The following is a 24,445-nucleotide window of genomic DNA, read 5'->3' on the forward strand; positions in this document are numbered from 1 at the left end:
ATTTGAACATGGAGATTTAATTTAGCGTCAGTAAATACGAGAATGTTCGGAACCTGATGGATCAAAGGATTAAACGAGGAATGCTGTATTTTCACAAGCGGCTGATAAGAGTCCAAATATTTAAAGCTGGATAAATCCCATGATTTCTTTCCGGCGCCTTTTCCGACAGTCACTGAAGTTTAGCTCGTCTCCCGGTTTTCTTTCCCACTCCTCCCAGTCGCAGCGGCAGGAAGTAACGTTATAAATCCTGTCGGGATCCACCCGGGATTAACGGACTTCCTTATCAACGCCCGTTCGGATTCCTTCCCGGCGAAGGTTGTTCCTGTCTGCCGGAGCCTCCGGGGGCGTCGGAAGCCTCCTCAGCTGGTCCTTATCCCAACAGAATCAGGGACGGGATCTCTGGGAAAGGCCTCCCTCTGTAAAGGAGCCACGCCTCCTTTGTTGGCGTCTTCAATCCTTAATCGCACATGAGCCGGGACGCTCCGGCCGTTAATGCACTTTTAATTTCCCATAAAGTGACTGGAGCCCTCGGTGACCAGCGCTCCATAATTGGCCTCCTATGTGAACATCAGTCTGCTTAACGAGGCTGGGACGGCTTTTACACACACACACACACACACACACACACACACACACACACACACACACACTAACCAGGTTACTTCTGTCCTTCCCTCACGTCTAATCAGACAATTGTTTCCATCCTAAAAACGCGTGTATGGGAATTTTGGATGCTAGTCGCTGCACCTGCTCGCTAGCGCACAGGCGAGCGCTACTGTTTACAACAACAAACAGGTGCTGCCCTGAAGAATAATCCTGGTCACGCTGTCTTCAGAGGACGGCCCGCATGTCCTGTAGCATCTGCATGCTAACCACATGCTAGTCTCCTGTCCATCCTTTGTCATTCTACTCCCCAAACAAGGATCATTTCTGTAGCAGCGATAGTGGATAGATGCTAATTTAGCCACTGGGACACACACAACCACTCACCCTCACCCCCCCACACACACACTCCCACACTCACCCTCACACCCCTCCCACACACACTCCCACCCTCACACCCCCCCCACCCACACCCTCACACCCCCCCGACCCACACCCTCACACCCCCCCGCACACACTCCCACACACACTCCAGAACGAGGCATAAGACATCAAGACACCTGAAGCGAAGCACATTTGTCATATATATTGGATTTATTTACATTTTCTATTTACATTGTTGTTTTTTTCTTTCCAAAATCTTCACTGTACAGATAAATTCCAGATCTCGTCCTTCCACCCACGTCGATTAGTAGTTTTTCCACTGAAGAAACAGAAACGGGGGGGTGAGATAAAGGACGACCTGAGGGGGCTTCGTAGGATGTTTGAAGTTTGCCTGAAATTAGAAAATTTCCTTCCACATTTCTGAACAGGTGGCATCATCTTGCCCCCCCCCCCCCACACACACACACACGCATACGCACGCACACACCATGACTTGAAGCCCAACATGAACAGCCCCCCCCCCCCCACAAACATGGTGAGCAGTAAGGCAGCGCTACTTCCTGATTGGAGCTTTTGGTCATAAACAATGATTGTTCGTTTGTTTCCCCTCCCCCGACGTGGCCGCTCTCTCTCACACAAGCTAACGCCACATCCTCCGCTAATGGACAGTTAAGGTGCATCCAGCTAGCTAACGATAATCCACGGTCACGAGAATCTCTTTATTCACCGACGATTCACAAAGGTGGCGTTTCCAGACTCCCCCAGTGGCCACTGGTGGAACTGCACCTTGATTCCCACACAAGAAAAAACAATCTGTAATCACTATTACGTCACATCCTGTTTACGCTAATGATTTTTTCGAACGTGTCTTGGTTCCGGGAATGCTAATGAGATGGAGGAAACCCCTCCCTCGACTCTGTCGGGCTGTTTTTGGCATCGCCGAGCGTGAGCCGGACAATCGGCCGCCACGACGGAGCGACTGTTATTAACATGTAATAACTACAGAGCCCGACACTCTCCCGCGGCTAAATCAGACGCTAAAGCTCTCCAGCGTCTCAAAGAATCAGGCACAACTCATGTAAACATGGTAAAAGCATAAAATCAGAAGAAGCAAAAGACGAAATCTTTAAAACGCTGAAGAAATCGAGCGAAAGAAAAGGCGAAAGACGCCGAAACCGAGCGCAGCTTCGCCCGGCAGACGAGCGGTTTTCCGGAACCGGAGCAGATTGAGGAGGAAAAAAAGATCCCAGCGTGTGATCAGCGTGAGAGCGCACACACACACACACACACACATACACACCAATATGGTGCTACTTCTTCCACACAGGAAGATGTAAACTGGTTAAACTGGGAGTTTAATGGTGAGCTGGGATCCAATCAGGGGACTCAAAGACCGGATTAAACAGGAACGCTCGTCTTAAGGCAAGATCGTTCTTCGGGGGGCTTTTGTTTGTCTTTAAACGTTCGCTGAAATTCTCGCGCAACTGAGCCGGTCGTGTGTTTCCACGTGGCGCCAGCAGGTGGCGCACGCTTCGGCAGCGGTTTCCCGCTCCCGATTCCGAGCGCGTGGTCTGAGGTAGAGCTGGGAAACGCCGCGTCCCAGCGCCTCTGAACTGCTGTTGAGATTTGTTTTGGGTTGCTGGAGGCTGCTGATCTGCGCTGAAGACGGCGAGAAAGTCAAGTGCGGCGCCTCCCGGTTGGGCCTCGACCGGCGGCGAGGCCTCGTACTCGCACTCCGGCCTCTCGCCGCCCGTCCAGGAGGGCGGGAAAGGTCCCGCCGTTGCCTCGGGGAACAAGAGAAGCAGTGTTTTGTTTGTGAGATCTGAAATATCACTTTTTTCCTTCCCCGAGGCGGAACGAACGCCCGCTGGGTGAAGGTTCTGCTTCTGGCCTCGGGGCAGAGACGGGGTCAACAAAAAGCTGAGGTCTTTGGACTGAAGGAGTTTTAGAAGTTATCAGAGGAAATATTGTGTTAAAAAAGGCTCAAAAATCAAGGTTAGGATGCTACGCGGCAACGTCCCTTCAGTCATTGGTTGGTTCAAATCTCTTAGTAGCTGAAAAGGCCGGAAGGGCGGAACAGGAAGAGGAAGAGGAACAGGAAGAGGAAGAGGAAGAGGAGGGGGAGGGGCTAAGAAACGAGGTGAGGTCCGTCCTCACAGTAGAAAGAGGTCTCTATGGTCAGGAGAAGACTGCGGGGTGGTCTTATCATCTCTTGTAGTGGTTGGGCGCGTCGGCGAAGGCGAACTTCAACCTGTAGGCTTCGGCCAGCAGGACGCTCACTTCCTCGTTCCCCCAGTGCATCGTGGGAAGGTTCTGCAGGAGGAGCATCAGGCCCTGTTGGGAGAAGCAACACAAGTTAAGAGCGGTCCAAAGTTAGGAGGCGACAGGAGGACGAGCCTGGCTGGGGAAGGTCACGCAGCCAGAGTCCACCACGGCCCAAAGCGCTGCCTCGGGGCTCGGAGGAAGCGGATCGGCGCCGGTCCGAGCGGGCGTCGGGTCCCCACTCCTGCGTATTAGCAGGTGACAGACATCTTATTAACTCAGTCAAAGTGGTCTAAAAACAGCAGCGAGAGCAGACGGGGGAGGAGATAAAGGAGCTGGAGGAGGCTAAAAGAAAATCAGGAGAGGGAATAAAGTGTCGGGTCCAATTCAGCGGCGCCACAGCCGCCCCTCACATCCCGGTTCTGTACATTACTCTGTAAGTAAGAAGACGGGTCGTGCTAACACACCGCCGCACACTCGGTTCCATCCCAACGGCTAATGCTCCTCTCTGGGCGGGAAATGAGGTCGGTTAGCATCTAGCCCGGACCGGTCGCCCGGTGTCTGTTTGGAATGGGGGGGGGGGGGGGCATCGGGGCTGAAATCATTGCCATGACAACGGTGTTTTACCACCGATCGCGGCGTTGAGGAGAGAGTTTCATGGCCACTTTGACTCTGGAATGTGAAATCTTCACGCGCTACATCTGCGTTGCTCTATTTGAAGGACAAGCTACCCCCCCCCCCCCCCACCACCTCACCCCCCCCACTCTCTAATGACCCTGAAGAGTTTTTATTAAAACACATTTGTATTCTGAGTGACGGCGGCAAATTTGTCTTCCAGTAATTAAGCGGCGCTGGCGCGGCTAGCAGCTTCTCCCGACGCGGCGGGGCTCCGCTCCTCTGATGAATGCTCAGATTTTTAAAGGGCCACTTGATTAAACAAACTTAACGAGCTTGTTGGCCTCCGCGGCTAACGCGGGCGAGCTAACAGCGCCACAGATTCCCTTTCTGGAGGAATTCGCCGCGAAACGGGTCAGATGGGCCCTCAAAGTTTCCTAAACACCCAGTTCAGTTTCCAAAGCTGCGGACAGAGCCTCCGTTGAGGAGGAGGAGGCCTGGACCGGACTGTGAATGCACGACCTAACGACATCCCCGCTGGGTCAGAGAGACGCTCCTCTGAAGTGCTTTCACTCCCGGCCACGAAGAGACGCCGAGCCTGATCAGGATTCCGCCCGCCTGTTCTCTCATCTGTATTCACCGCGGCGGCGCTACCAGCGCTCCCCTTTCATCGCTCACCCTTTCTGTGGCATTCACGTCCTCACACACACACACACACACACACACACGGGCGCGGGTGCGTTTAGGGGCTGGGTTCACGCGTGGTAAACGCATGGACGTTTGTGATCGTTGATCATTTCAACCGCGGCCCGCTGACATAAATCCTGGAAAGATGGAGCAGAGGAGCATCCGTTCCGTATTCATACAAGCGAGTGTTCCGTAGGTTTTATGTGCATCGCCCTGGAGGTCCCGGGTGCCCGGGGTAGACACCGAGCACCTCCCCACACCGCTCTTCAGCCTTGGGCTCCTCAGGAGGAGAAATAAGACCGTCCCCCTGGAACAGCATCGCTGTTTCCTGGAGATGACCAGGGAAAGCGGATACGGGCGAAAAAATGGGCTGTGAAATGGGTTCGTTAACGTGAGCAGCCAATCAGCCAATCAGGTGTTTGGTTTAGACGTGGTCGACGACTCTCGGGTTTTTTCAGAACCTGCTGGGGTCCCAGAGAGCGCTCAACAACATGAAAGCTTGGATCCATCCTGCCCTGGAGCAACGGGTCAGGCTGCTCTAATGGTGGGGGGGTGGGGGGGGGGGTGGTTCTCAGAACCAGGTGCTCAGATCATCTCAGACTGGTTTCTGGGACACACCCTCCTCCAACAGAGCAGCGTTGGGATGTGGCGGGACGGAAGATTGACATCATAGACGTGCAGCGGACAGATGTGCAGCGACGGCGTGATGCTATGGCGTGATGCTATGGCGTGATGCTACGGCGTGATGCTACGGCGTGATGCTACGGCGCGATGCTACGGCGCGATGCTACGGCGTGATGCTACGGCGTGATGCTACGGTGTGACCATGGACCAAAATCCCAGAGGAGTGGAATAAGAAGGTGTGTGTCTTTGTTCTTGAACACGTTGAGGACCAAAACAGCCTTTCTATGAGCAGCAAGGACTCTGTCTGGGTTTTAGGCTGAAGGTAGGGTTGAGGTAAGGGTTCGGGTTGGTCGTCATGGTGAAGGTCAGGGACTGTTTTACGTCTAATAAAGTCCTCACAATGATAGGAATACAAGCATGTGTGTGTGTGTGTATGAGAGAGCTAGATCATGAAAATGATGGAGCAAAGGAAAATAATGCAGCGTTTTGGAAGAAGGCTTTGATTAATTTCTGACCCACGAGCTCCTAAATGTCCCCCCTCATATAGAATAAAAAGATCCATCTCCCACAGAAACCTCCTGGTCTCACCTCTGAGCCCCCCCAGCCAGGCAAAAACACGACGGGAATAATTCACCGTCTGCTACGACGCCTTTATGAATTAATAAAAGCCACTAATTGCTAGGCAACGAGCGCCGGACCGACTGCGTCTGATCGGGCGAAGCGGCCGAACAACCCGAGCCGGCGCCGGCGCCGCGTCCACGCCCGCGGTGACTGAGGAGCTTCATTAAGGGCATATTTCTGTGCAGTAACCATCTGCTGGCCATCGCTTCTGCCGGGCTAATGACTTTAATACGCTTTAATTGCACACATCTCTCCGTCAGAGGGAAACGGCGCTCGCCGCCATCCGCGCAGGTGGCGACGCCCCTCACGGAGGCTGCGAGCGCGCGAGCCTGCAGCTCGGGCTCGTGTGGAGGCAGAATAACCAGGAGGCTGAAGCACACGCATGTGAGAGCGCCGTGCACAGACATCCGGGCGGGGATCGATGAACGCCACGGGAGTAACTTCAGGATTGATCTGGCGCTACTGTCCACAGGACGGTCCGAGCCTCCGTCACCACGCCTGGCCGGGCTTTAAGTGGTTAATGGCTATTGATACGCACGGCGGCAGATTGTCAATAGAGTCGGAGCGGAAGCTCCGTTTTTCCTAAACGCTTCCAGAGACAAGGCCGCTGCCAAGTGGCGTTCACTTGCTGCGTGGACGTTTGAATGCTTTGTGCCGCAATATACAGAGAGGTCAAGAGTCACGTCTATAAGCCGAGAAATACAGCTGAGATCAGCAGGCGGGAAGGACCCCACACACACACACACACACACACACCCACACGCACACACACACACACACACACACACACACACACACACACACACACACACACACACACACACACACACGGAGAACGTTGAAATACACACGCGCAATTAAAGCGCACCTCTGAACCGGCTCTGCTGGTGGCGTGAGAGGCGCTACGTGAAGCGAGGGCAGTTCGTGCCCGAAGTCGTCGTGGTGACGATGAAATGAACGGCGGGGCGGCGGCGGCGATGGCGGCGGCGTCTCAACAGACAGACGCGCAGGTTTAAACGGCCAAACAACTGTTGTCTGGAAGTCAGTCAGTCAACTTGTGACTTCCTTTAACCAACACGTGCACATGAGCTCACGTGGGAAGATCATTTCCATCCAAATGCACAAACATTCCAGATTGCTGCTGGTTGTAATGGCGTTGTGCAGCCCCCCCCGCGGTGTAATAGGCGGAGACACTGTCAGGGCCATTAGCTTTCTACAGGTCATATACTGTAATTACATAAAATGGGCACTCTGGCACACAGCGAGTGCTGATGTAGGAGGGGGGCACTGCAGCGTGCGGAGGCAACAGGATGACACAGCCAAATTGCTCTTCTGAAAGTTTGGTGGGCTGGAGGGGGGGGGGGGGGGGATTTGGCAAACGCAGGTTTAACGCTGCCGCAGCGGAGGCGACCGGTTTCATCAAGAATTTGATCCAACTTGTGAAGTTTTGGTGTCAGGCAGCAGATAAAAGGCAGCAAAGTGTCCCGTGAAGCTGGTAAAACGCCTCCGTCTCCGACCTTGATACGAGAACGCGGAAAAAGTTGGAATTTCAAATTCCCGTCGACTCCTGCGTCGCTCCAGCCTGGGGGCTTCTGCCCGCCCGTGTGTGAAATCGCTTAATCTGTGTCAACAACAAACAAACCTGTTTCCAAATGAATAAACACAACCAAACAGCCGCTGTGACGCCGGTGATGTCGCCACCTTCTGGGAGCGCCACGACCCGCATCCCGACCTGGTGGTGGCCCCTGGAGCCACAGCGAGCGGCACCTCAGGCTGCCAACGTCAACACCGATCCAAGCCTGGGGCGCTCCGCCCTCCCCGGGGACGTTCCTGCTCCACGTAATATAATACACATAATAAAGATAAATAAAGATATAAAAGATACGGATGTGGGTCCAAGCTTAGGAAGCACCGAGCACAGGAACACCCAGAGGTTTGGGGACGAGCTGAACTTTATTTGCTCTCCAGGGTTCGTGTTCGGGGTGGGGGGGCGGAGACAGGAGATTTGGACCGGTTCTGGACCCGTCGAGGCTCCAGTAATGACGAGTACAGAAGCTTTCATAAAGGAACCGGCCGGGGGAGAAAGGAAGCTGGCGCCGCTGTTTTGAAGCGTCTTAAAAAGCTTTAAAACGTCCTGCTGGTGATAATGTCGGTGATGACACTCAGGGAGGGGGGGCAGGGAGGGGGGCAGGGAGCGGAGCGCGACGTTCCGAGACTCCAGCAGTGGGGACGCCAAACTTTGGGGTTGGCTCGGTGCCACCGTGGGACTGACCACGCCGCACTTCCCAAGGTCATCAAAATCCTTCGCCTCCATCGTTCAGGGCGCAAGTTGCACGTTAGCGGGTGATGGAGAGAGTGTCAGTGTGGGGGGGGGGGGTGAAAGACGAGTCGGGAGGGGCCACATCATTACCCCCCCCCCCCATTAAGCTCATTGTTCTCCGCTCATTTTCCCACTTATTTTCCTCTTTTGTTGCGGCATAAATAGATCCCACAGCACTCAATCAGCGGGGCTGATTACTAAAGTTCTTTAGTGGGGGAGGGGGCTCCGCCCACTTTCAACGCTATTGATTAGAGCGCCGTTCATCAGAGGCGCTGGGAGCCCCTCGGACAGTCTGCTTGATACGACCCGGGTCCGAGAGGAAGGTGGACGGAGAGGATCTGTCGTGACAAATGAGGTTAATGGTGAAATGAAGGGGGGGGGGTTGGCGATGGTGGCGGCGCCTCAAAGCAGCGGTGGTAACGGTCGCCGTTCCTCAAGGTGACTGGAAGAGTGGTGACATTTTGGGAACCCAGGGGCTCCTCCGGAACGCTCTCCTCCCCTTTGTTGCCGCGGCAGCCGCAGCCGCAGCCAGAGGCTGACATTTCCGGGGGTCCACGCTTTCCTACAGCCCATTAATTAAAGCCCAAACCAACCCCGGCTCCTCCGCTACGCTCGGCTCCTTAGCACAGCTCGGCTCCCTCTCTGTGCAACTCACTGATTTATTTAGGAGATTTTCCGTGGTGTGAAACATGTCAATAGTAGCAGGAGCGATAACGCAGGAGGCTGAAGGTTAAACCTGGAATTCTTTGACCTGAAGTAGCAGGAACGCTGCACGGAACCTCCCAGTGAGTCGGAGTTGAGACTAAATTTGAAAATATCAATTTTTTATTGGACCAGTAGTAGTAGAGCTCTGCAACCAGCTGGCTGTGCATCGGATATGCAGGGACAGAGAGGCCCCCCCGCAGCTCCGCCTCCCCCAGCCAGCGGCGTCGGCCTGGGCTGCAGATCTACATAACGCCCCCCCCCCCCGTCTGCCCGGTTACTGCTCTCTGTTTGGGTCTGGAACAAACATGTCTGACAGGTGAATATGAATGTGAGGATAAAAGTGCACGCTGCGTTCCTGCCCCCGTGTGTATCGCCACGCGGCTACAGGAGAGGGTGTGTACGGGTGTGTGTTATCCCCCGTGTGTATCGCCGCGCGGCTCCAGGAGAGGGTGTGTACGGGTGTGTGTTATCCCCCGTGTGTATCGCCGTGCGGCTACAGGAGAGGGTGTGTACGGGTGTGTGTTATCCGAGCAGAACAGGCCTGCAGTTAGCAGTATTGTGCTAGCTGAGGCGGAACGGCGGAGGGCAGATTGCTTTGAGAACGCCATTTTCCTCCTGCTTTTCATTGACTTAACTAATTCAATTCCACAACCAGGAAGGGAGATCCACAGTCGCCCCTCCAAACAGGCTCGGTAACAAAGCCCTGATTATCATTTTAAACGACTTTTTGGTGTCATTCAACGAGGAGCACGCGTCACGTGTTGCTTTTCAGAGCAAGCGTGTCGGACACGCTGTCGCGCTGCTTCTGACACGAGCACGTGGTGGAAGTGACAGCTGAAGATAAAATCAGAAATCTTCCATCAAGAAGGAAAAATCACAGAACGTAGCCCCACGGGCCGGAAAACCGGATTCACGATGAAGAAAATGTGATGTTTTTTCAACTAAAGGGCTGGATTTATCCATCAAATGAATCAAAATGGCTCCACTATGAGGCCAACCTCAAGAAGGAATCTGCCTCTGGCTCAAAATGATGAAAAAGAAAATCACACGAGCAATTCTTTCATTGGGTATTCAAGATGTATCGCACCTGTATCCGCCGATCCATTTCCTACGTAATTGTTCTTCCCTCTCACTGAAAGATCCAAAAAGAAGTTCTTTTCCTCACCTTCTGTCCCTGCCATCGTCTCCACACATCATATATATCATAATATACGGGAGGTTTTCAAAAATATTTGGTATTTGTGAGTTAAAGCGGAGACCTAATAGGTTCTAACACTGTAGAGCTTCTGCATGTACAAGATTGAACATAGAAAGATGAAATCGGGATCAGCTATAAAAAACATGGTAATAATAATAATTATAATTGTGATAATAATAATTGTGAGAAGTGAAAGAAAATGTGCAGATCAATGAAACCGGCAGATTCGATCTCAAGGCGACCTCCGACCTGCCCGACCAAACACACTCCTGTATCCCTCTGGAGCCCGGAGGCTGAGGGCTGAGGGGTGAGGGCTGAGGGGTGAGGGCTGAGGGGTGAGGGCTGAGGGGTGAGGGCTGAGGGGTGAGGGCTGAGGGCTGAGGGGTGAGGGGTAAGGGCTGAGGGGTGAGGGGTAAGGGCTGAGGGCTGAGGGCTGAGGGGTGAGGGCTGAGGGGTGAGGGGTGAGGGCTGAGGGGTGAGGGGTGAGGGGTGAGGGGTGAGGCCCCCGGACCAGAGGCAGGAAGCAAACGCTGAATGATGACACGCCTTTTCTTTTTCTTCCTCTGTGACACTAATGTGACACTAATTAAGTCAGATGGAATGAGTTCGGTCCACTAATTAGTTGCTAAGTTTTCGACCCGAAAAACAAATAAACCTTAGTCAAGGGATTTTTGTCGTAAACTGAGGTGTGTGTGTGTGAGAGTGTGTGTGTGTGTGTGTGTTTGCACTCCTCAGGGAAATATTTCAATTAATACAACCATGACCTTGAAATTCTTCAGACAGCAAAGCCGTTCTGGAAGAGTTTCTGATTTAAATGTTTGGCCTCATTGCTGTTTGTTGAGTGTTTGGGGACAGGATGAGCCACACACACGCACACACACACACACACAAACAGACACACACCTCACATGCCAGAACCCTCAACCAGTGTGGAGACGTGAAACCTGAGCAGGTGGATCCAATATCCAACGAGCTTGAACCAAAGACCTGCGTCGGCTCTGGAACTGGACTCACACAGGCTAGCGGCTATGCTAGCAGCTAGCATAGCGGCTATGCTAGCAGCTAGCATAGCCGCAGAAATCCACTGAGAGAAATCACGACTAAAGTCAGGACTCAACGCTGCGCAGCTTTCTTACATGAGTAAGGAGGAGGAGGAGGAGGAAGAAAAGAGGAGGAAGAGGAGGAAGAAAAGAGGAGGAGGAAGAGGAGAGGAGGAAGCAAAGAGTGGCGGAGCGGTAAAAGTGTCACTATGAGCCTATACGTGCTACTGCTGCACACCTTCCCCACTAAGCTAGATAAAATCAGCCGTTAAGCATCATAAGCTAAAGCACCAGGATGACCTTCACACCCCATAATGATCGGGGGGGGGGGGTCATGGTAGACCGCAAACAGCTCTACAACTTAATTTACTACCGTACATAATCATTCCAAACACTTCCAGCTCCTCCAGAGGCAGTTCCCAGTGCTGACGTTAGCAATTACACCAGATTTGAGGGGTATAGACTCTCGCGGCTACACGCTCCGGTGAGCCGACCCCCGGTCTGGGGGCGCCGACCCCCGACCCCCCCTGCGTCGTGTGCGCCTTACCTGAAAGTCCTTCTCCTCCAGGATCTCTTTCCTCCACCTCACCAGGAACGCGGCGCACACGTAGAGATGGAAATGGGAGAATCCCTCTGGTTCAGCCTGAGGAGGGAGACAGATGAGAGTCAGAAGAGGAGACGCCGCCGCCGCCGCCGCCGCCGCCGCTACTGTTCTGCAGCGTGGTTGTAAACACAGCAGCAGCAGGGAGAGAAGGGCATGTTTGGAGCTCCCGCATTAGGCCGCTAATGCAACATTTAAAACACGGCTCCATTTTCTACCCTGGGATCAGTTGATGGAAACAATCACACACACGCTCCTTTATTGGATCCTGGGCCCCCGTGGCCCCCGCGGCGTTTATTAAGACCACCAACCCAGACACATGTTTTAACAACTTCTGACATGTTTATCACATTTCCACGCTTTTTAACTGGATTCCAATTAGACGGCGGCCGCAGCGTTCCCACCGTGCCTGGACGATCCGGCGCCGGCGTTGCTCTTTAACCAGGAGCGCTCAGGAAGAGAGCGGAGAGGCTTTTTCTGCTGGGTTAATTGTTTTCCTCCCCTCGAGGAGGAATCCGCGGTTGGAATTCAGACGAGGTTCGAAATGTAAAGTTTGCTTTTCCCCGCACTTCCGTCCTTCCATCTTTATCTCCTGGTTGGTTAAATTCTCAGAGTCAGTGGCGGGGGAGGGGGAGGGGGAGGGGGAGGGGGGCAGGGAAGTGTTGTTTATGGACAGTGAAGCGAAGCGGAATGAGTCGCTTGTTGGTTTCACCTTCCAGCTCCAACCCAAACAGCCGCAGCCGGAAAATACACACTCTTCTGTCCGCGCGTGACGGCGTTCCGAAAGACTCCGCATCCGTCGCCTCCGCTGGATTCGCCTCTCTCATCCGCGGCCACTCGATGGTGGGCTGGAGGACTGTCTTCCGGCTGATTTAACCTTGGAGAATCGTGGGGTCCAGGAGGAGAGCACAAGGGATTTTCCAGGTCAGGGAATGTGGCTTCATTTCAGTCCGAACTTTGTCCACATCCGTCCGTCTCCAGGTACGAAGGGGTCCTTCCTGTCCCACATCGGCAGCGTTTCCTACGGTGGGTTCAGCATTTACGCTTGTCTGCTTCAACTTCCCGACTTTAGATCCAAACGAGCCGAGAGGGGCGAGATTCATCACTCCAAACAAAGGAGGAATTCCATTAGTCGTGCAGCTGAAATGGGCCTCCAGGATATCGGACCAGGCAGCTTCAAAGAGATAACGAATTAATTTAGATCACCCCGGCCAAAACGATAAGAGCTCCGATACAGTCCGGCGGAGAAGCAACAATCGGAAACGGGAGTCGTGGACCCGTCCGATCCGCGGGGGGGGCACAGACCAGGTCCTGGTCCCGCTGCTGCATTATGGGATACCGAGCTGTCCCTGGACAGACGCATCCATGAAACTCGGAGCGTATTTGTCAGTTTGGACGTACGAATAACGACGTTTCCCGAGAACACACGAACGGACAACTACGCCTGTTGAGGAACAGCTGCCGTCCCCGTTTCCCTTCCTGATCCCCGCAGCCTTCCCTGGAATCACTTCAGCTGCCTCGGCTCCCGACTTCCCACCCTCATTATTGTGATCGGCGCAGCAAACTTTGCCGTGCGAGTGAAGGCGCCTGTCAAGCCGGTCTGGAGTTCTTTCTTCCCCGGTGTTTAGGCGGCTCCTCCACCTGCCACATTGGCTGGGACTGACAAGCGCTGCTGATCAAAGATGGGAGGAAGTGAGAGGTGGGACGGGGGGGGGGGGGGGGGGGGGGCGGCGACAGGGGGGACGGGAGGAGAAAGGAAGCGGAGAGAATGCAAAGCAAGGAGCGCCGCTGCAGAGTCACGCCACCTTCAAGAACCTTCAAAAACGCAGGTGCCACCAGCGACGTCACGTCTGATATAATCAACAGTATCGCACCGCTACAGGAAATGGTTCAATCTCCATGGCAACCATGATCGGGGATAAGGACGACAGGAGTCGGGTCGTTATCCGGGCTACGTGTTAAAGCGTCTCCTTTGTGGAAGGTGGAGAAAAGTAAAGCTCCACTTTTGTTCCCGTCAGCATCCGCGGCTCGGTTACGTCTGATAATCAGCAACAAGCAGCTAAATTAGCGAGCGTAGCCCCACTAAATGCTGCTGTCAGAGAAACTAAATGTAGGAAGGCAGATGAGCGGAATGTTGACACAAGCGTCTTGTTGTGTTGGAACATACGTCTTCATCCATTTCTCTCGATTATCCGGAGAGCGCGTCGTTAGCTGGAAACAGCTAACGGGGATTTTCAGCTCTGCAGCTGGAAGCACAACGTCCCATAAACCCGAGCAGACTGCCAGAGCCACGTCTGGGCGGCTCCTCCAGCGCGCATCCCAGACGCCTTTCATTTCCTGACACCACTTCCCAAACCAATCCAGAAGCCCGAGGCCACACCGGGGTGGGACGCGGTCAGAGGGAAGCGGCAGTTTGGCAGCTCGAGTGATGGATAGGGACACGCTGTTTTTCTACAAGTGCAAAGGTCAGAGGGAAACGGCTGAAATGTGGAGGGAAAAAGGATATTTTGTGCTAAACTGCTTGTTATTTATAACTCTGACAACTTCACTGTGGCAAGAATTAGGCTGGAATTGGACTCGCTTCCTTAAACACTCGTGTTTAAAGTTCCCAGTTCAGGAAAATCTCCACTTAAATCACGAGAGAAACTAATCTCAACCCTATTGTGGGAGGGAATAAATCACCTATAAAATCAGAAAAAGTGGGTTTTTCTGTTGACCATGATGCTAATCTCAACAAACATGAAATTAAATGATTTCACAGGGGGGCAAATCGACTGTTTTAACGCTAATAATGTCAGCTAATTACCCCACAATAGCTGCACCAAATTGCTAATTATTTCCTGCAGCATCCAACATATTCAATTGGCTCAAAGCGCTGAGAGTAGAAGCAATAAAGCTCCTGCTCGGTAAATTTAGCCCGTCATATGGAATGGGAGCATATTTCACAACCTGGAAATGTCGCGCTGCCCCTGGAACATCCGTGCTACTTGCTAATTTCATGCTCCATGCAACAGGGATAATTTGGTCCCTGTTGCACGAGCTGCCCCTCTGCTGATCAAAGGTGCGGGTGAATTTTCCTGTGTGAGTTCCAGGACGACGTCCTTCCTGGCTGTTCTATCAGACGGCGTCAGATGAAAGAAAACCTGCACCGGCAGAAAAGGAAGCAGAAAAAGAGGACGGGGACGGAGGCAGAAAATGGCCCGGTTGGTGACAGAAAGAGCGACGTGTCGTGGGCTGGACCGGGCTAGAGAGCAGATGGACACACCACGGAGACGAGACCACAACAGGGATGTGACAACACTCGGGTTAAAATCTCCCCTGGAACACAAAGGCACGTGCACACATGCTCAGTGGCACGAATCAAGGTCTCTTTCTTCATTATCGCCATTGGCGACGGCCACCGGATGTGGGTTTTCCTCCTCAAAAGACTGATTCCTCTTCTTTCATCCATCATGGACAAGGCACGAGGCCAAAAACACAGTTTAATCTCACCCAGAATCAGCTTTCAATTAGTCCGTATCAACACATTAATGCTAGCGAGAACATGTGATGTAGTCATTAGCTCGGTGACCCAACAAATCACTCATTACAGTGATTTTATCAGTTTAATTGAGGAAAAGTTGAGGCTTAGCATGGAGAAACTCAATACGGACTGTCTAAAATAACACATTTGTGGGGGATGATCACTGTTATGTCTTTAACCCGCTCTCTCTGACGGGGGGAAAGAACAAATGGAACTCGCTGATCCACTTGAAGAGTACAAGAAAAACAAGGATGGAACCATTAGCATGTTGCCGCTATTCAGAAGGGTCATCTCAATACTGAGTAAGCGCTACCAGGGCTTCACGCCGGGGGCAGATAAAGGTTCTCCCTTCGGATGATGGACGCACGTTAGGATCAGCTGTAGTGGGAGAAACTGAGGAGACAAGAGCAGAACGGGGCTAATATCCGAGCAGGAAGCGGAGCGGAGTCGTATTCAGGGGGGACTGCGAGCGAGCCGGGCAGACGAGGCGTCCCCACGTGTTTGTGCGACGTCTCCGCCAGCGAGCGAGCGAGCGAGCGAGCGAGCGAGCCGCAGCCGCCGTCCCGGCGATACCGTCGAGGATGAAATATTTAGAGGACGGCGGCGTGCACTCGGGTCGCTGTCACGTCACGGCACAGGATCGTTTAATCATTTATTCCTCCTATTTTAGGCTTGAAGTTGACGATATGTGCATGAGCCCAACACAATACAGTTATTAAAATAACAATACAAGTATCAAAAGGGATTCTTTCATTGTGCTCTTCACGCTTGGTTCACAGCGATGACACTTCGGGATCATTTTCTTTTTGTTCTTCTCAACTCTTCTGAACTATGATTAAAAAAAAATCCCCAAAACTCCTGTTACTATGGACACCAGTGAGGTGTAACGGAGCTGCTGCACCGACGTGTGAAACTAGTCGTTAGCGCCACTTTAGCTAGCTCTCAGGATGCTGAGAAAAAGTCAACAATTTAAGACAGTCAACAATTAAATCACTCTTGTTCCAACTCCGACGACACGGATAATTCTGTCGTTACTGTTCACTTTTAAAGGTCAAAGGTCAGAGGTGGCCCGACGAGGCCCGGGCCAGGCTCGCTCTGACGCTAATGCGCAGAATCTGGGCGGGTGGTTTTCATGAAAGCAAAGGTCAGAAATGTTAAATGTGCTAGTTTTTTTAAATGTCATTTAGAATAAGTCTGCAGACGGTTCACTGAGAGTTCAGAGCCGATCTGATATTTATCCCCCCGCAGCTGTGCATGATTCCCATTCTTCCTCTTCCATTCTTTCTATCCACCATCAGGTCTTAGAAGAAGCTACTTCAGTCCTTCAGCCTCCTCTCAGTTAGTGGCACAGATGTTTGCTTGAGTGTTATGACTAGTTTATTCATTAGTTATGATGAATAGTGAGTGATTATGTCAAAGAGTCACCGCCCACTACATATAAAATAAGCTTTAACAAGAAATGAACAACAGAGGAAGCTTTCAGAAGAAGGATCGAACATTTGGATTTTAGCACATTAAATAGCAGCCATGTCAGTAAAATATGAAATCCAGACAGTAAATCCTGGGCTCTGGAAGCGTGAGCCTACTTTTCTTTAGACTAAAAGATTAGAGGAAATCGAAATGATGAAACAGCTAAACGGAAGACCGTGCCCTGAAGTCCTCATCCATATTCTAATGATGCTTCTGTCCGTTGTTCATATCTCATCAAACACTGTGACCACATAGTCACTGAAGGCGGAACACAATACAGCACGTAAACAAGCACCAGTGTGTGTGTGTGTACCTGGTAGGTGTCCCACAGTCTGATTGTGCAGCGTAGTGGTAACTCCCTCATCAAGAGGTTGTTCATCCAGCGGAAGGCAAACTGGAGGTACTCCACCTCGTAGTGCTGCATGTGGCGGTGAACCGTCTCTGTCAAAACAACAATCATGGCCTTAAAGACACGTCTCTCACACACACGTCACACACACACTCATGTGGCCGTTTCCAATTCGACCGCCGAATAACAACCGTGTCAGGAAGGATGGCGTTCCCGGACTCATCCGTCCCTGGTAATAACCGCTGCCCCGACGGTCCCACCCGCCACCGCTTCCCCATTATAGACATGTAATTACAGAGCTATCACCGCCACGGCGGAGGGCGATGGGAGTGGATTCACGTCAGAGGGGGGGGGAACGCAGCAGCCATGTGACGCAGGAGGCCTTTTTAAAAAGCACGTTGATGTTTTTGCTTCTCATAATGTCGAAGTGATTCACATCTCTTACGTCAGTAACGCGTAATTATAAAGGCTGCGGGTTTAGCGGTTAGCTTTAGCTATAACACGTGGCGCTCGTTCAGGCTTCCCCACGTCAGAATATGAACGTGGCCTTTGGAATAGAAGTCAAACACTCGTCGACAAGTGGTTTTAAAAGTTGGTGGGAGACAGAAAGCTAACGGGAATCGGGCTAACGACGCATCCGAAGGTGTCCTAAAAGGCGGGATTGTTGTGTGGGAACAGATGCGTTCCCCGCCCTCACACGCGCACGGCTCGGTCCCATCACGGCGCGGGGTCAGAGGTCAACTGTCGTCAGAGACGAGCACGTGCGTCAGCCAAGAATCCACTTCCTGTCGGGCCGGGACACAAAGGGCGTCTTCCATTATCATTGCCGCTCATGATAAATATTTGTTTTATGCTTCTTTACAGAACAAAAGATTAAAAATACCACTCGGTATTCAGCGAGGCATTATTTCACAGCCATCAAACCCGGCTGGCAGTTCTTCTCCCTCGCACAATTGTGCACACATCCCATAATAGAGCTGTAATTAAAGAGCTGTCAGAGAATCTTTGAAAAAAGGCAGTTAGGAGGGAACTATAGCATCCTTTCCCCTCTCTGTCTGCTCTTAATCAGAGCCAACTGACACGACGTGCGCGCCCCCAGAATGCAGCTTTAATAAAACGAGACGTTAAACAAAGTATCCGCAGCGCATTAATAATCTCCACGCGCGGCGGACACGTGAACGCGCCGCTCTAACGTGCATATTTACCAATTATGCCGCACGAGCGGGCCGTGAAGTAAACACAAAGCGAGTATTTCACACTCCGCAGTTTAATTATCACATGCGGCTGCAGAAGCATAAAAAAAGAGCTCGTTAGGAGCTCAGGCCTGATGCTGACAGGCTAACGGAGCTAACCGGGCTAGCAGCGAGGCAGAGTTCAACAACTCCAGCCTGGTAAGTTGCACTAATGAACATCAGAGGGTGGAGGAGGGAGAGCGTGGAGAGGCTGAAGGGGCTGCTTTTGTGGGGGGGGGGGGGGCTCAGCGGGCACAAAAGGGACAAAAGGAAGCCAAGGAATTGACAGATGAGGCTTGGCGCACTTTTTCCCCACTGGTTAAAAATTAGGAGAGCCGCTCGTGACTTGTGTGGGGTTGGAGGGAGGTCAGAGGTCGCACGGCGAGCGGCTCCAAGGATCCTGCTGACAGGATGTGTTCTTCCCGGATTCCGCCTCTCCTTGGGATGAAACGTAATTACCGTTACGCCCTTTTTTCTGCTCGACTGCTGACTTCTGGTTTCCTCCGTCTTCCACTCGAACTCGAATCCAAGATCTTTGATTTTAAAGCGTCGCCGCGGCTTCATCGCGCACGCCTCGACTAAATGTGCTCATCCCGGTGGAATCTTCCCACTTTTAATTTAGGAAGCCGGACTGATCAGATGTGTTCTGTAACATGAGAACAGACTTCTTCTCTTCTTGTCCTATTGTTTTTTTTTCTTTCGAATTTATAGATTTTCCTCCAAATAAGCAAAACAAAAGGGAGAAAAAACTTTTTTATGCCAATGGAAGGATGCCGAGAACCAGCAGGTGTGTGTTTTACTGCCAGCGTTTAAAAAGCATCTCTCCTGAATGATTGCAACAACAGTGTCTCCAGAACGTGCGCAGACGACGGGACGGACATAAAAACACTGCTGTGCCGACATTTCTGCTGCGTCTTTCCATATTTTACATTTAATGGCTGCTGTGCACCAACAGATAATGCAAAACCTGCATTTTGAAGAGAAAATACTCCACATATCAGGTAAAGCGGCACGAGAGGAAACCGTTAAATAAAATAACGCACAGGCAGAATATGCGCGAGGTGCTAGGAGAATATAAATTAGCGTCGGCGTCGCGGTGTGCTGTCAGCTTGTCCTTTCATCTACATACAAAAATTCATCTTAGGCCAATTTGCATGTTGATTAACTGGCGCTAATGTACTTGTCTGCAGTACAAACACACATCCAGAGATAAGGGAGACAGAGACATCGCAGGAACATCACAACAAACTGCCGTTTCTTCAGAGAACTTAGCCAGGCGAGGCTAATGAGAAGCTGTATGCCTCATTACAAGGAGGGCTGTTCCATAAAGAGTAGAAGGGCCACTCGGTGAAGCAAAATCAAAGTGAATCCTACGGGTTTGATTTTTTTTAAAGCATCTTGGAAAAGCAAAAGGTTGTAATTCGTGAAAGTCTTGCGTTAGTTACTCTGATTCCCTCTTTGCTTTCACATGATGAACTCTTCATTGTGAAGGAGGGGCCCCCACCAACGCTTGGTGGAGAGAAGGTGACAGAAAAGGTGCTGTGTGACACCAGATCCTCTGCCGAGCCCCGACTGGGCCGGAGCTGCCGACAATAATGCAATAAAAAACTGAGCGGAGGCAGAAAACCAGGCGACTCCGCTCCATCCTGCAATCCACGATTCCCCCATCGTCTTAACGAGCTACATGTCTTTACTCATGTCCTTGGATGCTCTTTCATTCACCCGGAGATTATTCTAATGAACAATAAGACATTTGTTAACCAGCAACAGGTTTTTATCTCCTCATCTCACCTGAACGAGCAGCGAGATGAAGCAGCGAGGCTGCAGATTAATGAGAGCGTCCGCTCGTCCTAATAGCATTAAATCCAGGATTAATGAAAAAGAAAGGAGTTGCCAAACAGGCGCGACAATGCGCCTCCCCCAGGTTAACGTGTCATCTGATAAGCTGTGATAGGTAATTCTAGAAGAGATGATGAGAGGAAATAAAAGAGATGCACCGTCAAGGGCAAAATACGATCCTGCAGCATGAGATAAATGCAATCTGCTGTCACATTAGAGTGGCTAATGTCAAGCTCGAGACAGGAAAGGGCTCTGCCCCCCAACTGGGAGGGCAGCGCTACGCTCGCGTGGTGAAGGATGAAGCAGGAATGTGGCGTCTCGCTGGATGACACTGTTACCTATAGAAAATCACATCTCCCCGGCAGTTTAATCGTGGAGACAGGAACACCTGCCTGTGCTTTACTAGTTTACTTCCCACCCACCATCCACCCACTGCAAGCGTAGGTGGCGAGTTCCTGCGCCTGCCTGGTAGAGCAGATGACAGGATAGTCTGACAGCAACAAGGTCAGCCTGGAACATGACCACAGCGAAAAGGCAGACTTTGATAAGAGGTGTTGGGCACAATGCAGCCGGAGCTACGACAAATCATAGGGGTTCTCAAATGCAAGGCCAGTTTGGATGTGGGGGTGTAAATCTGGCACGCAAACATCAGCCAGGCCTCTGTGAGCTCCAGGAAGAGCTCATCTGCCTGACAGTTAATCAGAAGGAACATTAGCAAGACATAATGGAAGTGCTGTGTGATTACAAACCCAACAATAAAAGATTCAAGCTGCGGAAACAAAAGCTGCTTCGGTGATTACCTGCTCCGAACCCCGGCGAGGCACGCGAGTGAATAATTAAAGCGGGGAGAAGTCGCTGTTAACCGGACGGGAACGTGCGATCTTCCGCTGTAAGGAAAGCAAGTGGCTAGCAGCAAGGTAAGGAGAACAGAAGGATGAGCCTTTGCAGGAGATGTGATGTTTTCTTCACAGATGATGGATGGCGTCACCCGTCTCCGTCCCTCTGCCATTAATCCCGATCATTTTCCTGACCCAGCGACTGCTGCGTCTCTATTAATCACACAGGTACAGCGAGCAGCTCTCCTCCACCTGAGCTGAAGATCACTGCGTTTGCTGATGGGACGGAGGATTGGGAGGGACAGATGACGCGGAGACCCCACCAATACGAGCCCGCGAGATTTAAAAAAAGGTGAATGAAGTTAGCCTGGCCGCCCTTCCAGCCTCACGTGTGCACGTGTTCATAGCTGGGGGGTTAAATCGATGACTTACCATCAATCCTGCTGACCAGCTCCTCCAGAGCCTTCACCTTCTTCTGGATACCAGGCTGAGCAAACGTATAGTTGTCCTGAAGAGAAAAGGTCAGATGAAGTCAGCAAGCTCCCAACTTCTGATGTGAAACAAAGAAACTCATCTCAGCTACTGACTTCAAATCCAAAATGCTAGAAAAAGTATATTAGGAGGAGGCAACTCGAAGCCATTTGGCCCCAGAGTCAGTACTCGGAGGGTTTATTCTGGCCAAGGTGCATTCCACATAAATCCTTTTAAAAACGCCAGAATGGAAATTCCAAGCTCACAGCCGATGTTGAAGCTCCAGAGAAGAACGTACAAGTCGCTTTGCAGTCAAATAAATATTTGAGTTCGTCTCATCACCTCATATTCTGGAGCGATATTTGACTAAATAAGTGAAACTCAGCACTTATCGGGGCTGAGAAGAGAAAAGTGCTTGAATGGAATACAACGGGGGCGGGCAGCAGAGAGGGGCGGGCAGGCAGAAAGGCATCCGAGTGAGGGCGGCAGATAAGCGTTCTCCTCGTGCGCGCATGCTAAAGCGCGCACGCAGCGAGGATTAGGTTTCCTTCAGGGGTCATTTCAGCGTTATGAAGAGCTGAGGTGGCAAAAGTTTCCCCCAGATGGGTAGAGGACAAAGAGGAGGGAGACAAACCACGGAGGTGTGTGTCCCCTTGGGTGCCATCAGTTACCGTGGAAACGCTTCCTTTCACCCTAACTGGAGCCGTTAATATTATTATTATTATGAGTCCAGCTCTCAGGTTTAATCATCAATTCAAGAACCCATCAGACTGGACGCAAGAGCATCACGAGTACGTCGTAGCAGGAGGCCGTAGCGCGACCCCTCTGACCTCACGCGGCCGAGGTCAGCGATGTTATTCAATCACATGACATCCACGTTTGTGCGGGAGTTCGACGGCTAAAACGGCGAGACCGCCTCCCTGCTGGCTGCGTTCCTACGGGAGAGGCAGGGACGTGACCTCGGGTGCGCGCTACACGTTAGCGCCGCGATGCGGCGGCGACCTGAGCGTTCCCGCCCACATGCAGCGGGGACGGATGCTTCCGTGCGTCCTGTAGCGCTGCGCGTCATCCATAGGTGGACGGCTCCACACCCCTACGTTAATCTTTCCCCTCCATCTCTTTGACACCGACATCCTCACTTCCCGCCCTTCCATCATTTCTACTGTTTTCTCGTTGACCCCCGTTAAGCCTCCTACTTCTGTCCTCCCTATTTTGACTCCCCTCCCACCTTGCTTCCCATTTCCATGCCTATTTTTGTCGGGCGGGTGGTGTTAATGAGGCTATACTGCCATTATATCCCCTCTGCTTTGTTTTGCTCCCTGTTGTTTCACTTTGTTCCATGTCGCTGTATTTCATTCGGCGGCTGCTTGTTGTTTAAATAGATTTCTTTAGAGGAGCGTTCGGGGTAAGGAAGGGGAGGATAATTACAATTTCTCTCTTTCCCTGTATTTTCCATTTGTTTTACACTTTTTAACCGTATTTCTGCCTTGTTTTCCAGTTCCTCCCTCCTTTTGCCTCTTGCTCTTCAGCTCATTTCCTGCCTTTGTCAAATCCAATATGCTGGATCTTTGATCGGCTGAGGCAACGGGAGGAAATCAACACTCACTTCTTCATTATTCATACATTCTCCTCCTCTCTCGCCATCTGGGCATCCACTGCGTCTGACCCGGCGAGCGAGAGCAGCTTCCTCGCCCCGCCCGAGTGTACCGACGGACACGGGCCGCGCGAACGCCCCCCCCCCCCCCCCGCCCCTTCCCGACAGCTGAATCAATAGCGTCGCTTCACCTCGCGGTCCATTATATTACCGACAACAATGGCTTCACACCGGGGTAAAATTGCCTCCCTTTGTGTCACAGAATGTCCATCAGCAAGGTGGACAGGCCCGACACAACGGCGCTTTGGTGGTCCGTGTGAGAGACATGAGGACAGAGAGGTGAGAGGGAGAGATGACAGGTCGCGATAAAGGGGGGGGGGGGACTGAAGGACGGACGGGACGATCTGTCATTCTTGGGAACGTGAATGTGTGGACGGGGGGGCGATTGCGGGAGACGGATGAGGCAGAGCGATAAGACGCACACAGCGGCGCCGAGCCGGTTCAGTCCTGCGGAGACGGTTCTGCTGCTTCCTCTGCGCTGGTGTGGACACTTCAGAGATTACTGGGGGGGGGGGGGGGGGGGGGGGGGGGGGGGATTTAACAACATAAGCCAGGCAGGCTAATATTTTCACAGCTTGTTCTCTGATCTAAACGCCGCTCCGACAAAAGCTGATGAGGATTCTTTTCTAGGAAGAAGCCAAATTACAACAAAGTGTGATTAACAGAGATATTTAACGTGTTCCTCCTGATTAAGGCTGACGCGACGGACCAGTGCGGGGTGAACGAGGTGCTTGAACCCCCCTGCGTAAAGACTGCTGGAGAATTATAATATGGTCACGTCCCAAGGCAACAATTTTCATTTTTCAAACTTGGGTCCCGTTCTGGAAAAACGCATTAAGGACCCTGGCTGTAAAACGCATATCTGCAAAATTAACATAAAAGAGAGGTTTTCATCTGCTGGATGGAAAACTGAGAGCCCTCAAGGGTGTGCTGACAGAATAATGGACCTTTTAAACTTTTCAAATTCTTTTCCCTCCTCTGAATGTGGCAGGTGAGACGGCCTTCGTCTCCACGACGATAACACAGTCTGTTTACACCTGTAAGATGTGACTAAGCTTCAGACTGCGCGCGTTTGTCTTCCTCTTTCCTCTTTCCATTTGTAAAAAAAGAACGGCTCCTAAACTGGCCTTCTGCGGCGCATAATCACATATTTTAAAGCTGGAGTAATTCATCTGGGCACGTCTGCGGCAGATTTCTGAGTCGAACAGGAGGATGATTGCACGGGTTCAGCTGCACTCTGATGGATGAAATGATACTCCCAGACTCACACAAGTGTTCAAGATTAGATCCTCGGCTTTTCCAGACAGACAGCGGCTGGAAAGAGCCGAGCAGGAATCGTGGAGTCCGGGATTCTCATCAGGAGGGCTCTCTGGTTCCACCACAGCAGCGGAAAAACTGAGGTCCCTTTATT

The 24,445-nt window shown here is 51.8% G+C and overlaps 1 protein-coding gene across 3 annotated transcripts in view; it reads right to left on the reverse strand.

The window, feature by feature from the left end:
* Window positions 1-1,174: 1,174 nt before the first annotated feature.
* The window catches only part of tbc1d22a (TBC1 domain family, member 22a), a 61,510-nt gene continuing 38,239 nt past the window's right edge, over window positions 1,175-24,445 (reverse strand). For 2 of the 3 annotated variants that reach the window (XM_029825358.1, XM_029825356.1), the window contains exons 11-14: window positions 21,342-21,417; window positions 16,967-17,094; window positions 11,607-11,702; window positions 1,175-3,321 (exon numbers count right to left, since the gene is read on the reverse strand). In XM_029825358.1, coding sequence (XP_029681218.1) covers window positions 3,193-3,321; window positions 11,607-11,702; window positions 16,967-17,094; window positions 21,342-21,417 — 429 coding nt within the window. In that variant the 3' untranslated portion in view covers window positions 1,175-3,192. The remainder of the gene's footprint in view (window positions 3,322-11,606; window positions 11,703-16,966; window positions 17,095-21,341; window positions 21,418-24,445) is intronic. The other variant, XM_029825357.1, reaches the window with a different exon arrangement.

Source organism: Takifugu rubripes, chromosome 18 (assembly GCF_901000725.2).
Source record: "Takifugu rubripes chromosome 18, fTakRub1.2, whole genome shotgun sequence".
Lineage (NCBI taxonomy): Eukaryota > Metazoa > Chordata > Actinopteri > Tetraodontiformes > Tetraodontidae > Takifugu > Takifugu rubripes.